The sequence below is a fragment of the Leucopleurus acutus genome, assembly GCF_964270905.1.
Source record: "Leucopleurus acutus genome assembly, chromosome: 17".
NCBI classification, from domain to species: Eukaryota; Metazoa; Chordata; class Mammalia; order Artiodactyla; family Delphinidae; genus Leucopleurus; species Leucopleurus acutus.
Window position 1 is genome coordinate 59,381,703 of NC_139159.1, and position 14,585 is coordinate 59,396,287.

General features: G+C 34.4%; 1 protein-coding gene across 3 annotated transcripts in view; it reads right to left on the reverse strand.

Moving 5' to 3' along the window:
- The window catches only part of CSMD3 (CUB and Sushi multiple domains 3), a gene marked incomplete at both ends in the record, with an annotated part of 1,083,475 nt that overhangs the window by 424,414 nt on the left and 644,476 nt on the right, over positions 1 to 14,585 (reverse strand). For all 3 annotated transcript variants that reach the window (XM_082858355.1, XM_082858354.1, XM_082858353.1), the window contains 3 exons: positions 7,517 to 7,711; positions 11,403 to 11,729; positions 13,509 to 13,691. In XM_082858355.1, coding sequence (XP_082714481.1) covers positions 7,517 to 7,711; positions 11,403 to 11,729; positions 13,509 to 13,691 — 705 coding nt within the window. The remainder of the gene's footprint in view (positions 1 to 7,516; positions 7,712 to 11,402; positions 11,730 to 13,508; positions 13,692 to 14,585) is intronic.

The window sequence follows — 14,585 nt, forward strand, 5'->3', positions numbered from 1 at the left end:
CTGATTCATTCCTCCATTCGCTTCAGCAGTTGGAGCAGAGAAGATGCTGTATCCTTTCTCAGCATGTCCCCTTCCTCTTCCCTTTAGGTCCTTTTTCCTGTGGGGTGTTAGGGCTAAAATGAGGAAAAGTGTGCTGTCACAGTCTTCTCCTGACTGTTGCTGTTTCCTCACTAACTCTAACTGGTCCCTGAGATTTTCTATTTGTCAGATATGGAAAATGTTTTGCTCTTTCCATAAGGATAATAAATGAGTTCTTTGTAAAGGCCAAGAATTAGAAGGGTGGCTTCTCACTTCTATCAGGAAATTTCCTGATAGAAGAGAGATCAACCTTTTCCAGTTACCTCCCTGCTTTCACCCCTGACAGTACATCCTATGGTGTCTGGTTGTTGAGTTTCTTTTACCTAGTGGCTAAGCCAGGGTACCTTCTTTGGTATTCATTTGATGCAGAGGAAGCTCACATCATTGACTTGCTAAATGATTTCAACTAGCCAGCTTTCCCTCTCTTTAATCTGTCAGTTTTGATAAATTTTCTTTCTCTTGTTCATTCAGCATAGAAGGCAGATCAGCAAGTACACTGTATAATCAGATATCCACCTGGCGATTCTAGTTCCTCTTTTTCACAGGAAACTACATTCCCTTATGAGGGATTCTTTAGAGTCCTTCCCCTTAACTTGGCTTGAAGAGGAGACTAGCATCCTCCTTCCTATGGGGAGATAAAGGAAAAGATGAACAACTTTTGACTCCAACAGTTTAGGTAGGTAGGTACGTAGGTAGGTAGATAGATAGATATAGATCTCAATTTCCCTCAGTTTTCTTTCGCTGCTTATATAAACTGGGAGTGGGATATCTGAGGTTATGATTGAGAGAAATGAGTCAGTTAGAACCCACTTAATAAGCCACAAAGGAGGTATCTGGACCTCAATTTTTTATGGACAGGGATACTGCAACATTTTTCTCCTTAGCTGGTATGGTATAAGTTGTCATTCCCAAAGTAACAGGAAATTTTGCCTGTATACCTTGTTAGTCATGCATTTTGCTTTCACTGTTTTTCTTCTCAGGGAAGCTACAATGATAACAATATTAGAAATTATTATAAATCTTCACAAGGAAGGAAAAACTTTCTTTCAGTTAGTCTTAACTCAGCATCTTAATTAAATCAACCACTTTGAGCCAATAGCATTCACCCAAGTCTTCCAATGTATTTTATTAAATATAACCCTCTTTATCTATAAAGCAGTTCAATGAATGTATTACATCCTAATTATATTCAAGAACACGACCATGTAATCCAGAAGGCCAACATTCTATTTCCATTTTTATTGAGGGGATTGCTTTAGATCAAAGAGGGCATTGCTAGCTACAGTGAAGAGGGCATGGGAGACAAGGAGCCAGGTAAAAAGGAGGAGAGAAGCAGATAGTATATACGTATCAGGGCCTTCTGAGTCCCATAAGAGAAATAACTATGAAGAAACTAAGTGGTGGGCATGGGTAAACTGAATAACAAACCGTTTCTACAGAACTGAATAGGAGAAAGGGCAGAAGCAATGAGACCAGTTACAAGACTGTTGCAGTAATCTAGGCCAGAGATGATGGTTGCTGGGACAAGGATGTCAGCAGTTAAGGAAGTGAGAAGTAGATGGGTTTTGAATATAGGTATTCAAGGTAGAGCTAACATATTTTTCTGATGGATTGTGTATGGTTGTGATAGAAAGAAAGGAGTCAGGAATTACTCCCAAGAGTTTTCGCCTGAATTACTGGAAGAATGGAGTGCTATTAATGATAGAGAAAGTCTGTGACAGTATCAGGTTTGGAGTGACCGGGGGGATCTGATCAGTTTTGGACAGGCTAAGTTTGAGATGCCTATTAAACATCTAAGTGGAGATATTGAGGCAGAAGTTGAATAGATGAGTCTGGACTTCAGGACAGAGAAGTAGAAGAATGTAAATTTGAGAGCCATCAACACACAGGTGTTATTTAAAGCTGGAAACTGGATGAAAAGTATGAATAGACTGAGTGGAAATAAGAGAAAATATTCAAAACCTAGCTCTGGAACACATACAAACAGAGATCATAGAAATGAAGAGAAACCAGGAAGAGAGACTAAAATGATCCTGAGTAGTATATTTATTAAAATGAAATTTAATAAAATATACAACTTTTAGATTCGTCCAACATTTTTCATGAACAGTTAAATAATTTTATAACTTTATTAAGGAACATTTGATTTTAAAATGTAGATGGCATGTATTTCAGATTTTATAAAGAAATAATGAATACATTTTAACCCAACTCTCATTTTTTTTTTCCCACTCTCATTTTTGGTCTGCAAATAAATCCTTCTCATCCTTCAGTCTACATGAGTATAATTAGGTAGCATTTTTTTTATAATGACATTCACCAATGAATAATAAATCCTCATATCCAGGAACAGTTTCCTTATATGACTGCAACAGAGACAGAAAATAATGTATGTCCAATTGTCCTGCTTTTTAAAACAGAAAACTCTAGATAACAGTGCTCACTGCTTGTGAGATAGCCTGTTTTATTCAGCTCATGTAATTTATTTCTGTTACCGTCTAGCTCTTATAAGCATCTGAGGTTATGACATTGGGCATTTGGATCTATTAGTGGACTCAGATCCATCAAAACCTCCATTTTATGGCAGTTGGCTTCACCAAACTAGAGGACATAAGTATCCAGATGAATTTGAGCTGAGGGCACGTGCTGGAACAATATGTTCTGGATATGCAGTAAACTCACAGCTATATTTAAAAACAAGATAGCTAGGAAAAGGTACAAACAAAAGATAGGACCAGAAGCACTTGTAAAAAGTTCATGACAGAGCAGACTTAAAGCCAATTTACCATCTAACCATAGACTCGTTCCCCACTACAAAGGGTCTCGTGCATCTGATAAAGTGAATCAAAGCTGAGAAAAATAAGTTAATGATGGTTGTACTCAAGAAAGAAGGTCTCAGACAAAATAGACTTTAAACAATAAATGGTAAAAAGAGACAATGAAGACAGAAGGCCAAATAATGATGCTCAGATCACTTGAGGTATGGACAATAAGGCAGGTATGTCTCAATCCTTTGGAGCTAGCCCTTGGACAGGAAGAAAATAGGTGGGCAGAGACCAGTAGGTTTCCTAAAACCACTAAGGAAACCTCTCTGAGTGGGTCAAATATTATACCTTAAATGTTGCCTTCTATGTAGCAGTATTAGTCACAAGGAATAGTCCAGTGACTAGAAATCCTATGGGATTTTACTGTATGAGAAAAAGATTCCAGGATTTGTGGGTAAGGGCTGACTCCAGTTTGCATTGCTTGGTGCAGTAAAAAAAATCTAGTAGCCCACTAGTCCTTTGAGAAAAATGAGTAAAAGCACCATCTTACCTGTGTTTCAGAAGACACACACACACACACACACACACACACACACACACACACAGGTGAAGTGAGAAATAAATCCAAATGTACTTAAAGTTGTCCCTTCCCTCCCTATTCCAAATTTCCTAGAACCAAGGCTGATAGAAGCAACTTTGAAGGATACATGTGGGTGAGCCTGGCAATGCCCTCAGAGGTCCCTGAAAGGAATTCTGATCACATAAAAAGAAGGAAAATGAGTGAAGAAAGAAGGGATTCCAAGGGGAAAGATTCTTATAAGAAAATTGCACTTCCCGAGGGCTGAATTTACGGAGGACACTCACAAGGTGCCCAATAAGGCGCTTGGGCTGTGTGAAGAATGAATGTGAGGGGACTACAGCAGAAGAGAAGGAGAGTGTTTATGCAGTTGCTATGAGTGGGAAGCTTTGGTGGAGAAAGAGGAAGAAGATTTTTAGGAAGATTTCTAGGTAGAAAATCATGAAAATCCCTGTGTCAGCCCATTAAAGGAGACCTATGATAACCATTCACACTGTTCTTCATGGTTTTAGGATGTCTTTGAAGTCACCATGCAGAGACTGGCCCTAGATAGAGCCAGTTATATTCAGGCTACTGTCTAGGTGTGGGTGAAAGAGTCATTTATTGTTACTAAATTGAGTTACTAAATTGAATTCAAAGTGAATGGTTTCAATGCTAATTATAAAAATTAATGTATTTTGTTTTCAATTAGCAAAACTGAAAGATCACAAGACTTTATAAAGCATCAAATCTTTCTTCCTCATGAGGAAATTCGATCACCCCATTCTAAAGAAAAAGGTTCAAATTTTCACAAAGATAGCCTAAATCTATCCTTAGCTAATGTATCAGTGTTGAACTTCAGGTCAATGAATAAAATGTATAACCCAATTCTGTTAACAATTGTATTTAAGCTATCCAAAATAAATCTAAGTTCAGCTATGCGATCACAGAACTGAAACATGTGATTTCATTTCTCCCTTTTGGTTTGAAGAATTCTTATTCAAGGCCTATGGCTGACAAAAAGTTTCTTTTCACTTTTCTCAAAGATTTTCCACAGTTTTAGGGTTGAAGACTGGTTGATGTGGGTGGACCACTAATTTGCCAATATGCCTAAACTTCTACACTACTGTGACAGAGAGGAGTTGTGGGGAGAAGGCAATCTTTAAGTAAGTTGAAGCCCTGGGTTTTCTTATCAAAACTTTTTATAGTGACTTCCTTTGCTCTATAAATTCTGATTAAAACAAATTCTTTCTGTTTTCTAATTTTAACACACAGCAATCCATGCATATTAGCAATTTTTAACAATACATTTGATTTTGGAGTTTTTTGTGTGAAGAAAATAAAAGTAGAAAGTTATTTGTATTAATGAGAATACATAAACATGTACATATTTCACTATATAAAGTGTTTAATACGATGATAATAAAAAAGTTTTAGCTAAAATATTAAGCATATATTGGAAGCTGTGAGAACGCCCCAAAAGAAAAACTATAATAAATAATAAGCAAAACTTTTCTGTCAAAATATGGAAGGTCTAAAGAACAAAGATTATAGGCAGAGAGAGCTTCCAGACATAATTCTTTGTGTAAGTTGGAGTGGCTGTGTGGCAGCTTGGGGAATGGGGGAGGAAGTGGTGTGATTAAAAAAAAAAAGAAGGAAAAAAAAGAAAACAGGAAGAGAAAAACAAGCTTTCCTCAGCTAGTCTCAGGCTCTTCTCATTAGTACCTAAGTAGAATTCAGGCAAAACTAAAGGAAATCTTTACAAACCTTAATCAGAGTCTTAGAAATGAAACCCACCAGAGTTAGTTATACAGGAGCTGAAATCAGTCTGCTTTATTGGGTGGGACCTGGATCAAAACACAGCCTGGGATGTGGCAGGTAATCTGGCAAGTGCCACTGTACGATCGCTTCCAGCCCACTACCATTCTGCCTTCCCTGGCTCCAGCCTTATCCTTGGTGATGTTCCTACCTCGTGTTGGATCCAGAAATTGGCAGGTGAGCCAGCCAACTGCATGTAATTCCACTCACATATGAAGAAAAAAATATTCTTCTCCTTTATACAGTTCTCTTTAGCATGTCTGAAAGGCCTACTGGCCTGTGCCAACTTAGTTCTGAATATTTTGTTTCACTTATTTTTAAAAGTTAAACACCATTCATTTTTCATGGTGAAAAATCTCACTGAAATTGCTCTCTCAAATAAAGCAGCAATTCATCAAATGATTCGTTGATGTCAACCTCATTATTCTCACCACCCCATGCAGCTAGGCACCAAGCAGCTCCTAAACCAACACCCAAGTTAGGCAAGTGAGAATCCAATGAGATTCAATTATCTGGAGGTAGTCTCTGCCTGTCCACTGAAACTGTAAACAACTCCCAGTGCAGGGGAGGGAGAGGCTCAGGTCATGTCACTTCCAAACTAACGTGGCTTCCTGTTGCCATAGGATAATTTCTAATCTGCTTAGCACTCTTTACAAAGCATTTCATTCTTCAGAGGTCTCTGTATTCATCAAACCCTGTCCCTCTATCCTTCACTCCAGTCACATTGAACCAGTACTATGTCTTCTGCCTGAAACAAACTTTTATCTCCTACTTTTCCTTCAAATACTAATGTAGGCTTTCCTGACTGATTCCCCAAGTCTAGGTCAGGAACTATGGTTAAAAGAACGAATGAGCTCCAGGGCAAATTGTGATGGAAAAAATTTAACACTACTTTCATTTTTCTCTTTTTATTTTAGTCCTGTATTGTGCAACTCCATTATGTTTTTTAAACATAATAGCATAGTCATAGCCATTGTCAGGGTAACCCCTACTAAGCCCATAATATTTGAGGTTTGGAAAAGAACAGTGAAGTCATCTAGTTCAGCCCCCTGATGTTACAAATGAGAAGGTGATTAGAAGAGGAGGGAGATGTTAATTGAAGGGACTAAGAGGAAAACTTAATTGCATGGTCTGGATTACTTCATCATGAGATATTATGAAAATGTTCAATTCAATGAAACTCAACATTTATAAGTAATAGCTGTATTATTCAATTGTCTGTTATATATTAAATATTCCCAATTTACCAGCTAGAAATTGAGAAAACAAAGGTTTTGGAAAGTATATATTAAATATTCTCAATTCACCAGCTAGAAATTGAGAAAACAAAGGTTCTAATGTCAGTTTGGGCACAGCTAACAAGAATAATTGGGAAAGCAAGAAAAAGAAGAAACCACTTAAAATTGTCACCTAATCACTACATGGTGACCTACTAAAGGGTGTTTAATGGCCCTAGTTCATTTGTCTTAGTAAAAGTCCTTTTATATATTTTTAAATAAAATGGATGTGTAACCTTAGAGTAGGAGAAAAATAGAATTCAGAATGTTACTTCCTACCGTGACAATTCTAAATAAACCCCCCCAACGCTCTTATAGATTCTATATTGAAACGCTATATACTTGATATGTTTTAGCTTTAAGATGATCATCCTTCCTTCTTACCAATATGATTTGTGACTTTATGCAACTATATATATTCAAAGATATACAGGTACTTCCAAACATTGTGCATGTATATACAGATACATAAAACACACATATATTTTGTCCTGAACTTTCTTGACTGCATTTCATTGGGCAAATCAAAATTGAAAAAAAAAATGTTTAGTGAACTATGCCTACCAAAATTATACATTTTAAATAATGGGTGCTTTAGCATAAATTTATTTATTATGATTAATAATAGTTAATGCTTTTTAAAAAATAAATTCAATTTATACCATGAATAGTTAAAAGACCAAGAAAAATATGACTGGAAATTATAAAATATACTCAGCTGTAACTATGAAATATATTAAAGGTACTCTACACATGCAACCAATATCTACTGTTTATTAATGTGTACCTTTTAATAAGAGCTCCTTTTAAAGGGAGCTTCTAAAAGATTTCTAAAAATTAAAATAATAAAAATAAAAAATAAATATTAAAAGTGTAATTTAACTACATACTATATGTCTAAAGTATAATGCTAAATGATATTTTAAGATTACAAGAGTCCTGGTAGAACAATGAATTTCCTGTTATGGTTTCTAGTGCATAGTTACGATGGAATTGTATTTTGCACTGACCATTGTGCTTACCTCCACATTTTGGAATTGGTCCACTCCACATCACTTTTCCATCCATAAGAATACACGTAATTGTTTCTGTTCCCTGGGTTTTAATAAATCCTTCTTCGCAAATAACTGAAATCGAACTTCCTAATTGAAAGTTGTCCCCAAACCGCCTTGCATTGATTGGTATTCCAGGATCAGGACACTCATTATGTCCAAATGCTTGAGAACAGCAAAAAAAGAGAAAAACACACAAACTAGCAGTATGAGACAGACCCTTGTGTATTGGGGATGAGAAAAATTGATTTTTAAAATGGTTATGCTCATTTCTAGAAAAGCCTTTATTTAAAAAAAAAAAAAAAAGAGAGAGAGAGGCTCTCCTCTGACCATACCTTTTTCTCTCTGATGTGTAATGTATGTAGTTGTTTTAAAATGTGAACTACACTCTACAATTACAAAATTTCAAAATAGAATTGTTTCTGCTTATTTCTTGAAATCATTTGCCTTATCTAAGCAAAAATATCCAGTATAAGCTGGACAGAATTCTAATTAATGTGAATACAGAGCAGGCTGATACAGAGCAGGTTGACTATGCCCCTTTGAAAATTTTTCTTGTGATTCATTGTTTGGAATGAAGAGATCATCTCACAGTGAGTATTAAAGTGAAATGTTTCAATCTAGTTATGAAAGTCTTACAATTTCTCTATAATTTTCCATATATCATTTAGTCTTTGCCATCCAGGAAAAGGGAAAAGAGCTAATTCTTTTGCAAACACCATGTTCTAGGCACTGTGATAGGAGCTTTAGATATATTGTCACCTCACTTAACATTTAGAATAGCCTGATGAGCAAAGTATAGCCATTTACTCTAAAGAGTAATGTGAGATTCAGAAAAAGTTAAGTAGCTTGCCTCAGATCATAGAGACAGTATTGAAATGGATCCCCTGGTCTGGCTTTAAAGTTTTTCTTCACAACATATATATTTTTAATATTTATTTATTTATTTATTTATTTTATTTTGGCTGCACCTGGTCACGGGATCTTTGTTGCAGCATGTGAACTCAGTTGCAGCATGCATGTGGGATCTAGTCCCCCCGACCAGAGATTGAACCTGGGCCCCCTGCATTGGGAGCACAGAGTCTTACCCACTGGACCACCAGGGAAGTCCCTCTCCACAACATATTGTATCTTGGATTATTTGTCTCATGTCTCTCCAGAGAATGTGAGTTCTTTAGTTCAGGGTCACTATCTTATTTTACCTTGTATCTCCCAGGATGCGTATTTAGCCCCGTCCCAGCAAGTAGCAGAAGTGTAAGGACAATATGCTTACTTAAATTTCTCATAGATTATAGATTACATGAGCCCTATAAATTTGCATTATAAATGTTTAAATTAGTATAATATAAGTGGAAGAATATTTAAAGTAGCAAAGTCTAAATATGTAAAACATATTTTAAGGGGTATTTACAATTTAATATTATACATACTGCATGGGTACATGCAGCTATTTTAAATTTTTTCACTAAATCATCACTGTGATACTGTTCATAAATTATATAATTGTATTATCTAGTCTCCTCATTTTTAAGTTAAACAGTATAAAATAACATTAAGGTAAATTCTAAAATATATAAAATTTATTTTGTAGGTACACTTATTTCTAATTATTGTTTTCTGCTGTGCTTTTAAACAGCTCAGTATCGATCCTGGTTGCTCTTATATATAATGCCTGCTGGATAATTTTTCAGAAAAAAACAGCAGTAGGAAGCATTGAATATAAGAATTTTAATACAATGGTTTAAATTATTTACTAGAGAAACAGAACAAGGAACAAGAGGCATATTTCCATAATACCTTCAAGATACCATACATATTAAAGTTAAAAATATTATTCATTTAAGGGAATTCCCTGGTGGTCCAGTGGTTAGGACTTGGTGGGGTCTGGGGTTCAATCCCTGGTTGCAGAACTAAGATCCCGCAAGCTGTGTGGCAAGAAAAGAAAAAAAAAAAAATATATATATATATATATATGCATTTAAGACAACATAAAACTGTAAATAGATAAATGTATATGTGTCTATATTTATACATATATATGAAATATTTTAAAAGGGACTTACAGATAAAGCAACCATTTTATACAGCATGTCTCTCTGACACATGTCACAGCTAATTCAACTTTAATGATGTGCAATTACATGTTGACAACTTATTAGTGACAATGTTCACTAAGCGTGTCACTTTGAAAAGACAATAACTGCATTTTGTTATTAATTGACAAAGCTCAGCACTGAACAGGCTGGGGCAAGGGTGAGGGTGAGGGGTGTGCAGGGTTTTTTTAAAGAGCAGGAAATTAAATCCTATTATAATGTGACACTTAAATAACTCATCAAGTTGGTCAGAATCTGACAGAGTGTGGTAACTTTGAAGAAAACAATAAAAATCACTAGCATTCTACAACTTGAGGTAAAACATGTGCACACGGAAGCATTAAAATGTAAGTTTGTTAACTTACTAACTTACTTAAAACTAAGTAAGTTTGTTAACTTACTAAGTTTGTTAACTTTTCTCATTTATGTGATTCATCTTTTTGCTATATTTACACCACGTTATTTTCAGAAAAATAATATGCATCCTTTTGAAATACAAAAAATATGGTGATAGACAATAGCTAAATAACCTCGAAGAATTCTTAAATCTAAAGCAATGTAATAAATACAATAATAGAATAAGAATTGACAAGGGAATACTTCAGAAGACAACTAAACAACAACTGTTAATGTTTATTGAGTATTTATTAGGTATATATGCTGAATTATTTACATGCATTACCCTATTTACTCTGATTAAATAAAATTCATATTTTATGGCAAGATGAAAATTTAAACATAAATTTTTTCTCTGCCCTCTTGGGCTTCTTCCTTCCTCTTTAGTGTGTATCATTCTTCTGCATTAACCAGACCTCCTTAGTAGATAACAGTCCTTCTTAATCTCATAAGGGATCACGATGACCCACTACTTGCTTTGGATGGATGTGCAGATCTGGATTGTGTAAACTGTTAATAGGTCATTTGACTATAACCCTTTGTCTCAAAAACTTACATAACTGTGCTTTGACCTCTAACAGGTGGAACAGTCCTCAGAGCTTTCTGAAAGACTGTCTCCCAGGTTATAATCCACAGGTTGGCTTGGAAAAAAAATGTTCATTTCTTTCTTAGATTGACCACTGATGATTTTTTTCATCGACAGCTCCTTACAAAAACCCAGTATGACTTTATGGATGAGAATACTGAGGCTCTGTTATTAAACCTAAAAGTGTAGCAAAACCAAGATTTGAAGTTGCATAGTTTGACCTTAGAGCTGATATTCTTAATCACTAAGGTATTTTCCCCCCATAGCATCTTTGCTAAGTCAGCTCAGTAACCTACTGCCCACAATTAGTAATTTCCTTCTCTGTGATACTTTGATAGCCTAGCTAATTTTGTCTTTGGAATTATAACTCTGTGTTGTCATTATTTGTTTAATGACATTTGTTTGTTTAATGGTATATGAATATCTTGAAGGAAGGATCTATCCCCCTTTTATGTTTGCATACCAATAACAGAGCAAAATATGTTATGTACAGTAGGTTTGAGATTATGCTTATAAGATTTAATAGAATAAGCTAATATATTGGTGATATAATAATTATATTTAATATATATCTCCTTAACATCAGGCCTCTCACAAAGAGAAATGACACAGTAAGGAGTAAAACTATGGTTAGAAATCAAGGGCTGAAAGACTGTCCCTGATACAAATTATGTATATGACTTGCTCAAGTTTCCTATCTGTGGAACAAGAGAGCTGTTTTGTATGATTCCATTCTAGCTCTAATGTGTAGAAATATGTTATATGGAAAAATTAAACTTACTGTTATAAGTGATGTTAAAGCCACGTCCTGACATTGAGTGGTCAGCTTGAAATTCCAATCGTAGTATATGACTATTACTAGTAAGATGAGAAGGCACCTCAGCCCCAGTAAAGGTTCCAAGAATTGGGGAGTCTGGAGAGTCTCCATCTTTAACAGCAAGGAAGTCAAACTGGGATTCCAGATCGAAGTCATTGAAAGAAAGGTGTATCCGACTCCCTGGTTCAGAGATTATTGTCCAGATGCAATTTAAATTATTTCCATACCCTTCGGGATAATCAGGAGAAAGGACTGTTCCCATTGGTGCAGTAAAGTTAGAGAGGCAAGGAACTGTTAAAGTAGGAAGATTATAAAAAACAATAAATTTTCAAATTTATTACCTCAAATAATTCAAATTACCTCATTTTGCCACAGCCAACAATTATAATAATCAATTAGCAGTTTAAAAAAAATATTAAACAATATAATCTATCTTATAAAACAGAAAAAAAATATGCTGTTGTTTGCACATTATTAAGGAAGGCTACTAGTACTTTGAATTACTGTATGTTTAAATATGCACAAAAATATAACTGGAGTAATAACAGCAATTTATTTTGACATTTATCATGTCCATGTTAGAGTGCAGTGCAAAGTTTTAGTTTCTGTGCTTAAAAAAGTTTTGGAGAAGTATATAGACATTTCCAAAGAAAACAATAGTGCTCACAAAATGACTGAAAACAAACACACACAAATATTATGTAGGTATTAACATAACTGGGATAATACAACCTGGAGAAAACTTGGAGTGAGGGTAGTAACTAGGTGAACTTCACTCCTACCATGGCCATGGGATGCTCTGATAGCTTATAACACAGATAAGGAGATGAATTAACACATTATAGCGGCCACTAGGGGCTAATGCTGGAAAAAAACTAAATAAGAACTCCCATACCATACTAAGGTTGGTCTTTATTTCCCCTCAGATTTATTTTTTTAGCTTTTAAAAAATATGATTTAAAGGTTCACACAGAACATTTAGAAAGTAGAGGAAGGATTAAAAAACAATGATTTATTACACAGAGGAAAAAAAGATAATATTAGAAAACGTTTGGCCTCCACTCACTTTAAAAGTTCTCAGTACGTGTTTAAAAATGTTAAATATTTTAAAAATGTTAAATAATCAACATTTTCAATAAAGGAAAATGTGTGTTTTGCAGCACAAATTAAAATTCAGATAAAATGCAGGTCTTGAAAACTGCTAAATTTTTTAAAAAACAGTTATATATTGAAGTAAAGTTTGTGCTAATGCCTTTGTAGGGAATAAAGGATTTCACAAATGAAAAGCATGATCATTATAAGTTGGATACAGATGAAAAGTCATATTTTAAAACAAGAAAATTATTTTTTACTTTCATGATTATGAGCTTATATGTTATCATTTGTAACAAAACTAAATGCAAAATTTTCAATATTGCATTCACACCTGGTAAGCTGTATTTGTTGGTAATGAAGATAGTATTTAATTTAACCTAAAAGTGCATCCACAGATAAAACAAATTATATTTTTGTTGCAGCTAAATTGGAACACTTTAAAGTATTTGAAGAAACACATTATTTTAATCCAAGCATATCACAAACATTAATGAATTTTATTCTGTGCAATATAAATAAATGGCACTTAAGCAGGCATTAGTGTGAGCATCTACAAGAAAAAATAAGTTAATGCATTATACATAGAATATAAGCTTTAAATATTTTAAGTGTTTCTGATTGCAAATAAGCATATACTACCTTGTTAAAATAAATGAGCCTAATAGAATTAGCTCAGATGTATAATTTCCATAAGAAGTATTCTATCTATAAAGTATAAAATGCCACCAATAAAGTGTTATGAGGACATATGTAAACTATACTTTGCCATTACCAAGTGAACTGTGCTAACTTTATTTAAATCTGCAATGAAATTTATAATTTGGCATAAGCATACTTGTTAAAGATAGTGTTGAAAAGTGCTACTCATTCAAAAATAATTACACAGTTCCAGTTCTTTGCAATTAATTACAAAAGCAATTATATGCAAGGACAGGGTAGCATATGCTATCTGGAAGCAAAGCATTTGGTACTCACAGATGCAGATGGGTATGTTTGCAGACCATTGGTTATTCTCTTGACAAACAATGGATTTCTCTCCAATTAATTCAAATCCAAACTGGCATTCGAACCTTAAAACATCACGATTAGAAAATCCATCACCTTCTCTAATTCCATATAAGGGTGTACCAGGATCACCACAACTTTCTTTTTCAATTTCTGTAAAAATAAATGATATGTCAGATTTCAAGGCTTTCAGGCATATGATATCCATACAACAAATTTAAGAGATGTACACTCTCTATAGCCAAGATATTTCAGAGCAAAAGAGGAAAATGTTCTCCAATCTTAATTTTCTCTTACTACTGTTATGGACATGATTTGAGGAAATGATCTTTAGGGAACAATTAGTGCATTTCTCTCATTTTGTAGATAGGGAAACAGGTTGTTGGAGTTAATGCAGTTGTTCTTAACAGAACAATTACGAACAAGATTCAGATTATCTGTTTGTACTACATACATATACACATAAATATACATATGTATTTTCCCCAAATCTCAAAAACTTTTCTTATTTTCATAATCTGTACATGATACAGGAAATCTTTGGATTGAAACCAGGACACAAGGTGATATTCTCTGCCTATGTGCTCCTAAAACAATCAGTGAATACCCTCCACACAGGATCTGCCACTCTCCCTAGTACCTGTTGGTTGAATTACTTCCCCAGTTAGACTCCCCAAAAAGCTACTTATGTCAGGAATCAATTTTTCATTCCAAATTACCCATATATGTTCCTCAACAAATGTTTTGTGGATGAATTAAATTGAAGGAGGCTGAAAAAAAAATCTCTCAAGAGCACATTAAAACACCCTTTCAACATGTGCTCAAGGAAATTCCAAATATCTGGGATCTTCCTTGTGAATCTAGGAATGTCAGTTGCAGATTATTGTGGTAATTGTTTTGGTTTTTAAGTTACATGAAATCACATTAATACACTAATCTTCAAACAACAGCAAAAAAAAATTAATTTAAATTTAAAAAATAAAACTTTGAGATAAAGTTATGGTCGCTCTTGACACTCCAACAATCACACATTCCAGGTTCTTCTGT